Source organism: Oncorhynchus clarkii, chromosome 12, assembly GCF_045791955.1.
Source record: "Oncorhynchus clarkii lewisi isolate Uvic-CL-2024 chromosome 12, UVic_Ocla_1.0, whole genome shotgun sequence".
Taxonomy (NCBI): Eukaryota; Metazoa; Chordata; class Actinopteri; order Salmoniformes; family Salmonidae; genus Oncorhynchus; species Oncorhynchus clarkii.
The window spans coordinates 74,781,834-74,792,741 of NC_092158.1; the positions used below are offsets into that span (position 1 = coordinate 74,781,834).

General features: G+C 41.2%; 2 protein-coding genes across 2 annotated transcripts; both read right to left on the minus strand.

Moving 5' to 3' along the window:
- Positions 1–2,835: 2,835 nt before the first annotated feature.
- On the minus strand, positions 2,836–4,471 carry LOC139421283 (purinergic receptor P2Y11). The gene has a single exon (XM_071172012.1). It carries the CDS (start codon positions 4,469–4,471, stop codon positions 3,572–3,574), a length of 900 nt encoding a protein of 299 aa, XP_071028113.1. The 3' UTR covers positions 2,836–3,571.
- Positions 4,472–6,080: 1,609 nt separating this feature from the next.
- LOC139421284 (peter pan homolog) lies at positions 6,081–10,483 on the minus strand. Its single transcript, XM_071172013.1, is given in 13 exon segments — positions 6,081–6,554; positions 6,675–6,737; positions 6,740–6,828; positions 6,911–7,040; positions 7,236–7,314; positions 7,634–7,757; positions 7,997–8,104; positions 8,332–8,408; positions 8,604–8,775; positions 8,961–9,010; positions 9,561–9,662; positions 9,867–10,037; positions 10,325–10,483. Coding segments are annotated over 13 exon segments (1,599 nt in total). The 5' UTR covers positions 10,340–10,483; the 3' UTR covers positions 6,081–6,135.
- Positions 10,484–10,908: the final 425 nt, after the last annotated feature.

A 10,908-nucleotide genomic window follows, 5' to 3' on the forward strand; every position in this document is an offset into this window, starting at 1 on the left:
GCTCACAGCATAGGAATGAAACCCTTTAGATACCAAGATTCGATGGGAGATGGAGGCTAGGTGGTTCGACTTGAATTCACCCGCTTAGACACAGCTACTCATCCGTAGCTTGGGTAGAAAATGATTTCTTTGTCTTTAAACTTGCTGGGTTCATTGACTTTTTAGACCTTGCTGCAGTTGGGGTCACGAAGTCTTGTCTGTAAATTCTATACTCACAGGTTTTATACCCTTGGGTCAGAAGTGGGCGTAACCGCCTTTAGGGCAATTCTCTGGGCGTACCAAGTTAATGAGGCAAGGTCTAGATATTATTCAAATCCAATTTTAGACAACTAACTTAACATTTCATCTTCCCCAAAACATTCTCTTTGATTTTGATATTTTCCATACAACGTACAATGTATAAACATCAAACATCTACTAGGAAAACTCTTCACATTACAATGTTTTTGTGATAACGTCATCTATTAACCTTTAATAACAAAACAAAAATGACATACATTTTCATATTCCATCTATCGTCATGACCACCATTGTGGCTGACGGAAACCATTGTTCCAAAGTCCCTTTATTTCATGTTTAATGATCTGAGGCTGGTTCTCCATAGTAACAGGACAAAGGAATTTGTCTGTGGCCTGAGATTTAACAGGGACGTGAGGGGTCATAAAACCCCCCACATCTTCAGACCCCTAGATCTCTCCTCCTCTGTTGGGGTTGAGAGATAATCTGTAGGGTCGTGTTCTCCTGTAACCTGACCTGGTCAGGACAGTCATGACATTAGGTTGGAGTCATTAAAACTCAATTTTCAACCACTCCACAAATTTCTTGTTAACAAACTATAGTTTTGGCAAGTCGGTTAGGACATCTACTTTGTGCATGACACAAGTAATTTATCCAACAATTGTTTACAGACAGATTATTTCACTGTATCACAATTCCAGTGGGTCAGAAGGTTACATACACTAAGTTAACAGTGCCTTTAAACAGCTTGGAAAATTCCAGAGAAATATGTCACGGCTTTAGAAGCTTCTGAAAGTCCAATTGACATAATTTGAGTCAATTGGAGGTGTATCTGTGGATATATTTCAAGGCCTACCTTCAAACTCAGTGCCTCTTTGCTTAACATCATGAGAAAATCAAAAGAAATCAGCCAAAACCTCAGAAAAAAAATTGTAGACCTCCACAAGTCTGGTTCATCCTTGGGAGCAATTTCCAAAAGCTTGAAGGTACCATGTTCATCTGTACAAACAATAGTACGCAAGTATAAACACCATGGGACCACGCAGCCGTCACACCGCTCAGGAGATGCTTTCTGTCTCCTAGAGATTAACGTACTTTGGTGCGAAAAGTGCAAATCAATCCCAGAACAACAGCAAAGGACCTTTTAAAGATATGGGAGGAAACAGGTACAACAGTATCTATATCCACAGTAAAACAAGTCCTATATCGACATAACCTGAAAGGCTGCTCAGCAAGGAAGAAGCCACTGCTCCAAAGCCAGACTACAGTTTGCAACTGCACATGGGGACAAAAATCATACTTTTTGGAGAAATGTCCTCTGGTCTGATGAAACAAGAATATAACTGTTTGGCCATCATGACCATTGTTGTGTTTGGAGGAAAAAGGGGGATGTTTGCAAGCGGACGAACACCATCCCAACAGTGAAGCACGGGGGTGGCAGCCAGCATCATGTTGTGGGGGTGCTTTGCTGCAGGAGGGACTGGTGCACAAAATAGATGGCATCATGAGGGAGGAACATTATGTGGATATATTGAAGCAACATCTTAAGACATCAGTCAGGAAGTTAAAGCTTGGTCGCAAATGGGTCTTCCAAATGGACAATGACCCCAAGCATATTTCCAAAGTTGTGGCAAAATGGCTTAAGGACAACAAAGTCAAGGTATTGGAGTGGCCATCACAAAGCCCTGACCTCAATCATATTGAAAATTTGTGGGCAGAACTGAAAAAGCGTGTGTGAGCATGGAGGCCTACAAACTTGACTCAGTTACACCAGCTATGTCAGGAGGAATGGGCCAAAATTCACCCAACCTATTGTGGGAAGCTTGTGGAATGCTACCTGAAATGTTTGACCCAAGTTAAACAATTTAAAGGCACTGCTACCGAATACTAATTGAGGGTATCTAAACTTCTGACCCACTGGGAATGTGATGAAAGAAATAAAAGCTGAAATAAATCATTCTCTCTACTATTATTCTGACATTTCACATTCTTAAAATAAAGTTTGTGATCCTAACTGAGCTAAGACAGGGGATTTTTACTAGAATTTAATGTCAGGAATTCTGAAAAACTGAGTTTAAATATATTTGGGTAAGGTGTATGTAAACTTCCAACTTCAACTGTATATTTTTAAATTTAACTAGGCAAGTCAGTTAAGAACAAATTCTTATTTACAATGACAGCCTACACCAGCCAAACCCTGACGAAGCGGGTTCCAATTGTGCGCAGCCCTATGGGACACCCAATCATGGCCGGTTGTGATACAACCTGATTTGAACCAGGGTGTCTGTATTGACGCCTCTAGCACTAATAAGATGCAGTGCCTTCGACTGCTGCGCCACTCGGGAACCAATCAGCATTTAGGGACCGAACCACCCAGTTTACAATTATACATTTTGCTAACAAATGTTTTGTTTGAGTTGTAAACATTTATGTGACACATAAATGCCAAAATAACACACTAAACGTGTATATATATATATATATAAAAAAAAAAAAAAATATTACTAAACAGGTGGAGCTTCCTGCCCAAATGACAGGTCGCCATTGCGCCTCTGATACTTCGCCCTGTTTCACTTCCCTTTCCCCTCCTGTCTTCAATCCTGCGTACAACTCACTCTGCTTACACATTCTACCATTCCTCTTTAAAAAACCATCTCCCTTTTCCCCGCCATTTTTAACCGACTTAGGCTCACCCTATTTCTCCCTCTCTTTTAGACCTCATCTGCCTCACGTTTCCCTCCATTCCCCCATGTATACATCACCTTATGATAATGCTGCACTTCTCACATTCATCTTGTTCTTGCCCTCACAAGAGACGGCTGTCACAATCTCCATACAATCAGCACGAACCCCTCGGGATGTAACGCTCAACAGTGCATCCCACTTCTAAAGCAGCTGCATCGTCTTGATGTTCTTTATCAATAGCTACAGCGACTCTTTTTAATTTCAAACTAGCACGCTTTTCCATCCACTGTCTCCTAGGGCATAAATGGTTGTTATAATAACTTTTTATCCAGTGCTTTTGGTGTTAATATATTTCTCATCATGTGAAAACTGTACGTTTTTATGTTGTAATGTAGCTACATTTCAAATAGTTATTTTGAATATGTTCAATTTCTATTATTTGATACTGTAATAATGAATATAGAAGAGGGCATAGTTTAGATATCATGAAAAGAAACATGACCATCAAAAACATCTTACATCAGAACATTGGAAGGAAGTGCATATAGCTGCAGTTATTAACAGATAAGTCATCAACTGTGTGTAACACTTGCTTATCAGAAACACCATAAGTGCAAGCATCCAAAGAGCAGAGAGAGCATCATTTTGTTCATGTATTATTCATTGCCATATCTGCTGAGCTCCTTCCACAGCAGGTGACTCGGATGTTACCAAACACAGCCATGTAGAGCAGTGGATGGATGCACATGTTCAGTGTAGCCAGTCCCTTGGACACCTGGTAGGCCTTGTACACCCAGTCGCAGACAGAGCCAAGTTCGTCAACCTTCTGGTAGAAATAGTAGCTCTGGAGGAGGTGATAAGGCACAAAGGAAATGGCATACATCACAACCACTGCAAACACCATCAGGGCCACCTTCCGTTTCTCCAGGGAGGTTATATTCCCATTCCTCCACACCGTCCTCAACACTGCGCAGTATGATGCAAATGTGACCAGGAAGGGAATAAAACACCCAGCCACAGATAGAAATACTTTGTAAAACAAGTGAGTGTATGCAACTGCAACATTGTTGGTGCAATAGGGGTAGGACACACAACGGGTTTTGTTGATTCCCTCTGGACATGTGGAGGCAAACTTCAGCACAGGAGAGGAGATGGCTGTCACAAAGATCCAGATGACGACACTGGCAGCCTTGGCTTTGGCTGGGTTCACATGGTTCTGGCTGAAGAAGGGGTACACAATGGCCACATAGCGGTTCACACTGATACACATGATGAAGTAGATACTGACATACAGGTTGCAGGTGAAGAGGAAGCGTTCTATCTTACAGACCGCCACCCCAAACAGACAGTTCTTGTCCTGCATGTAGTAGACTATGAGCAGGGGCAGGGTGAGGACATAGAGCAGGTCACTGATGGCCAGGTTACAGGACAGCACCACACCAGTGTGCCAGTTGTTCCTCTCCCTGGTCGCCAAGAGTCTCAGGGCAAACAGGTTACCAACCAACGCCACGCAGAACTCAACACCGTACATTGAAGGCAATAACTGCATCCATGTTTGTGTATTGATTTCTGTGGGAGATTAGAAAATAGGAGGGGAAAAGGCTGTGCAAACGGGCTCCCAATAGTGGTATTTGTTCATCTCTGTGGAAGAAAAAGGATAAATATATTCATTATATTCTGAAGTGGAGAACCATTCTTTTATGCAGTTCATCCTGATCCCCTAAGGGGAACTTTGCACTGTGCCAGCCAATACATCAGTCATAACAGTTCATAACGTCAATCAGTATCATTCTGTCGCAATACATGTAATAAATTGATAGTATTAGTAGTGGTTTAAGATATCTTCAGAGCTGTTGTCTTATCAGAAATATACATCTGTGGTCAAAAATAAATAAAAACACACTGCAGTTCTCCATACTAATGTTGTGCAATGGATAGCAAATAATAATCTAAAGTACCATGGACCATGGTGGTGTGAATCTTAAACCAACAGAATGTCTGTCCAAAACACCCCATGGAGCCTAAAACAAGTTCCATATAGTTTCTCTCTAAGAAAAGCCACAAGACCGTTTCTGATGTTACTTCTCCAGGCTATTCAACAGACACAAACACCAGAAGTATGCACCAGTATTCAAAAACAGGTGGTCAATTATAAACGGTCCACATTTACTCCATTTCTGTCCTTACACTTTACAGATATTTAAATGTATAATGGCAATGACCTCAGAATAAAGCCAGATTAGTACTTACTCATTGACAGACAGATAAGGCTACATTTCCTGGGGTAGACGTTCAGAGACCAGTAGAACTTCCCATGATAGGTTAGTTACATGTACAAAGATTTAAAGCAGTCACTTCCTTTTCTGACCTTCCATCCAACCAAATCAACCCATTTGTAGGCATTTTCAAGAAATGTGACCAACACTGCATGCCCCTTGTTCTATTTGTAGCACAGTACCAAATGAAAAGGTGACAACTCTATGGAACGCCATTTGGACAGCTTATTTTACCTCGGAAGAACAGAAGGTGAGTGAACGTCTGTCATCAGTACCTGAGAATTGGGCGGAGTCCGAACACACTTTATGCAAATGTAGATCATCAGTGACAAAAATCTATGACTCATAGCATGCGTATCGGTGAATCGATGTAACATATGAATTACGAGTGAGTGTAATCAATGTGTAATAACACCGTAAAAAAATAATAAACGTGTTAAATTATGTGACGTGGAGTCATATTCAGGTCGATTGGTCAAGAAGGTTTTTGACACAAGTCAAATAGTGTTATTTTATGTGTATCTTTTTGACACGCAAAGACCCAAATGGCGTTCCATACTCAAGTCTCATGTGCATCAGCCTCGGCTCCAGTTTACGATCACGATTTGAAGTGAAAGCTTGTGGCAGAGGCTACATGAGTCGGCCCCAAGATAAAAAGGCTACACACAACTGAGCTGTACCTTGTATTCAGCTATTTATTTGCCAATGCTTATAATATTTTTTATAAACATGTTCACAAGGCACAAAATTACATCATTGCATTTTCATCCAGTCCTCCAGCTGACTTGTGGCGATACCAATGTCCTTTCATGAAGGAATACATTCCTCTGTTCATGTTGATCAGAAACTGCAGTGACCACAAGCGTGAGTCCATACTGCCACCTGATGTTTTACCAGGGTAGAGCGCTCAGCACGCATCAATCCAGGGTTATGAAGCTCAGCTCTTCCCCTTCCTCTGTTTGAAGCCCTCATTCGCCCCTCTAGGACCCTTCTTGAAACCACCAGGACGAGGTTTGCCCTTAAACTTAGAACACCTATCACCCCCAAATTTACTGCCCCCCTCAAACTTCCCTCCAAATCTTTTATCCCCATCACCAAATGTCTTTCCTCCCAACCTTTTGCCCCCTGGTGACATCTTTCCAAAAGATTTGCCCCCATCACCAAATCTCTTTCCCTCTTTCCTGTCCACGTCACCCCCCATTCGGTCTCTGGGTTTCCCTCTCAGACCAGACCTATGAGGTGACTTGGAACCATATTTGTTTTTCCTGTCGTCGCCAGAGAACGGTTTCCTCTTCTTGAAGGTTCCTCCTGAGGGCCTTTCAGGTCTTTGCCTCCTCTTGGCTGCAGGGAACATATCTAGATGGGAGGGAGAAAAATAAATATAGAAGGTGATTTTGTCTGCCAAAGTAGCACAAAAATATAGTACAACAAAACACAAACTATTGAGATTTGGTTCAGTACTGAAAGAGTACATACCATCATCTGGCTCCTCCCCTATAGCCTGTCTGTAGTACTCTGCCTCGTCGTCAGATTCAACAACCTGTTATCCTGGTTCCCGGGATCCTCCACTTCAGGGTCATGCTCTTCCTCCTCCTGGCGCTTCCTCTTGATGCCCGCCATGCTTCTTTTCCTGACATTACAGAAACAAACATCACCGTTCCACTCCAACTCAGGTAGAATGAATAGCAGTTACAATGTGCTATAACACTCACTTGTTCTCCTCACGCAAAGCTTTCTTTTGGGAAGCATCCTGCTCTTGTTTTTTCTTCCGTTCCTGCTTTTCTTTCATCTGCGCCTCTTTTCGGATCAGGATCTCCTGAAGCTCTTCCTCAGTCTTGGAGACATCAGAAAATACATTCAGAGTGCCTGTATCAGCATTTCACCATGACCAATCAACAGAAACACCCATTCTCAGTGGATGTGTCAGTAAGCGTTTACATTTTTGTTGTTGAAATATCACAGGTAATCGTCGTTATCTTTTCATCATGTACATTCCATGGACAGTTAAATAAACAGGAAACTGACAGGTGTACTTACTGACTGCATGGTAGAGAATGTTCCCCTCTCCCATTCCCTCCTCGATCTTCACCAGCTGCATGGTGATGCGTGAGGCTATCTGAAGAAAAAACAATCTGATGCTGTAAAACCCTACCAGAAACGGCTGACAATGTCACATCAGTAGGATCAACCGCTGAAGGCACCATGGTGATAAATGTCAGGATGTGTCAGTAAGCGTTTACTTTTGTGAAATATCACAGGTAATCATAGATATCTTTTCATCATGTACATCCCATGGACAGAACATGACAAGACAAACTAATGCTATAAACCTAGCATTTATAGTCACTGCCAACACAGGAGCAGACAATTCTATAGAAACACTGGTTACAATGTAATATCAGTAAGATCAGCCACTAAGTCACCATGGTAATCACCTCAGTCAGTCTCACAGCGCCCTGTTGAAACTCCATGTTACCACGCCCGGAGTAGATCTGTGGCAGTTCCGTTATGTTGTGATCTGCATCTTGCTCTGCTTCACTTTCTGAAAGATTAGCTCCTCTGAAAGAAAGTTAGCAGGGTAAGAGAACACATAACAGCTGGCCAAATCAGAATGACTTTGTAGGTAGATCACTTCACAGCCAGCATAGACAAGGTAGTATCACCCAAATAACATTGTGAAACAGTTCAAATTCATCAAAGCAATATTGACAACCCAAACACATGCAGATAGACCAGATAGATCAAGTACAGCAGGAGATAATCTGCAGTCTGATAGGACTGACAGACAGGGCTCTTACTTCATCAGCAGCTCACTGATGTCCTCAAACTTGCTCATGTTGGGGAACTTTTCCTGCATCAGCTTCTTCACTCCTCTACTCATGCCCACCGGGACTACTTTCAGGCCGCTGCAGAGGGGGATAGGGAAAAGGACAAGGATGAGTGTGGACTGAACCATTTAGTCAGCTACTGGGGGGGATTCTGCATGATGGGTGCATCAGTGCGTTTACTTTGAATATACATCACTAAACAGTCAAATCACAATCTGTCATCCTCTGAGCCCAAGCAGTCTTCCTATAGAGTAACCAAGCCACCTTGAATTAAAACGAGTGCACAAAACATCTTGTATACGTACTAATGGCGAAATTCAACTTCTTGAGACACTGGATCGTAGTTCAGCAAAGTACATCTCTTTATGGCGTTGAGGGCTACCTACAAAAAGCAAACCTGTTAAAATGCATACTAATCTGATTCTCATCAATATAATAAGAGGATAAAAAGATTGTGGGATATCAGAAAGCGTTTACTTTTGAGTGATTGTCACAGATAATCAGAAGACTGTACTATCATCATATTTCACAAATCCCCAATAAAGCAAAAATCCAGGTACTGGTGCCTTTGACATACCTTGTGCACATTGATGGAAGGGAACATGTTTTGGAACATGGTGGCCATAAGTTTGACATGCATGCCCTCCGAGCCAAAGTTATTGAGGACCAGCAGTGGATGATGTGTGAACTGCTGTTCATGCATTCTGTGCCTCTTCAGTGACAAGACCACATCTTTAATAAGGGAGTACCTAAAACGATTAAAAACATATTCAGGAAAAGCAATTGAAGCCCAAACCCCTATATTTGCTTGTTTCTAGTATTGGGGCTCATCAGTGCGTTTACTTTGAACATATATCACCGAACAGTCACGTCAAAATCTGTCATCCTTTGAGCCCATCTCTTACAGTAAGTCATATGGGTTTGTGTACTCACTTTGGTCACCCGGAAATGGAGCATAGGGCCTTTAGACAGCCGAGCAAGCCCCTGGAAAGAGAAAAAAAATACTCATACACTTGCTAATTTGCCATTAGGATCTAGTAAACAGCCCAACTGTAGATATTGATGCATCAGTGATAAAACATCTTAATCATGAATTCAGATATTCTCATAACTCATCATCTGCACCAGCAATTGGAATAACTAAGGAGGTGACTAACACAGCATATACTTCATTGATCAATAGCGATAAATCATAAAGCTATTCCCTTTGCCTGCCTTTGAAAAGGCCAAGGGTTTAGAGCAGCTGCAGTGTCTACTGTTAAAGCCCCTTGTGGTACAGTAACGCAACAGGTGTTGCAAAATGTTGTCTGTTGGAAAATAAACTGTTTACGCCAAACAAAACCCTTTAAGGGTAAAAATATATATAACAAAACATACTTTTTGACAAGAAAAATATGAGTTTCTACTTTACAAAATCAAGTATGTTACTCCCTGTTTAATTTGCTTCAGTTTGGTTCTTAAACAGTAAATGGTTCTTAAACAGTAAAACGGTTTCAATAATGAATACACCCCTGGTGTTTGCAGACTTATTTACCATGTTGACACTGCTGGGCGTCTTGGTGAAGATCATGAAGTGTGTCACTCCCAGTGGCCCTGCTACAGCCACAAAGTCCTTCAGCACATTCTTCTTCCTCACCTGTCAATCACAAGCAGGCAAGACCTCAAATGCAATCTATTATGAGCCAAGACACACTTCCATGTATAAACTCAGAACAGTGGTTGAAAGTTTTATAAAAATTAACACGTATATTAAGTAACAAATGTGGCATGCAGTAACGTCACTTTGATTCAAGTCAGTTATAAATACCAGCTTTGAGTTTCATGACATGAACAAACGGACCTTAAGGGATTCTGCAGTGAAGGGCTCCACGACGCGCCGCATGTTCTCCACTAGCTGACCGACATTCTTGACAACTTGGCAACCGTGAAACACGAAGGAGTGAGGGACCGCACCGAACACCTCTTCCACCACATGGTTCGCACTCAAACGTGACTTCTTCTGGTTTTTGGTCTGAAATTGAATTAACACGTTCGTTTAAATGGCCACGATATTTCGCTCTGTTACGAGCTAACGCCGTTGTGGATGTAATCAGTTACAAATATTTTAATCATTGTTCAGATATTCTCATAAAAACATCATTTTCATCCACCTAACTACACATGCAGATGAGACAATATTAAATATAGTTACCAGTAACTTTATTCAGTTTACAATAATCGTGTCAATAACTAGATAGCTAACGTTATTTAGAAAGCTTTAGCTAGCTAACGTTAGCCAACATCTACTTAACCGCTTACCTTTGACTTTCCCATAATAGCAGTTTAACAAAACAATATAATAGAGTCAATAATATAAAACGTCGCTAATGAACCTAACTATCTGAATGTAAAAAGCGAGCAAGCTTCTTTATGCCTCTCTGAGTCCTCCATTTCAATCAGATACTGCTCTTCAACCACGTGGACCTCACTGCGCCGGCGCGTTGTGTGTCACATTGAAAAACGTTCGTCTTATTCAAATGCCTAACCAAACTTTTGTCAAACCTAAAAATTTGAAGAACATTTGCAATATGAAGTCCAAAAGGTAAAACTTCATTATTACAGTGTAATTACATGTAACAGGTAGTGTAGTTAATTGTAATAACTCATAGTTACACTGTAATAACATGTAACTGGTGGTAATTTCATTCTGTAATTACAGAGGTGTAACAACAAATGCTTGTTACCATGTTTGTTACATAGGGGCAAGTTTCCACTAAATTCAACAATTTAGTGTTTCAATTCACCAATTTAGTATTTAGTTTCTTCTCAGCTGCATCTGATTCAGTAATAACTGTCACAAGGTCGTAATTATTGTAGACAGATGCTGGGTGTCTGAGATTATA

Coding starts and splice junctions, on each gene's coding strand:
- LOC139421283 (XM_071172012.1), bottom strand. CDS start 4,471: ATGCAGTTATTGCCTTCAATGTACGGTGTTGAGTTCTGCGTGGCGTTG.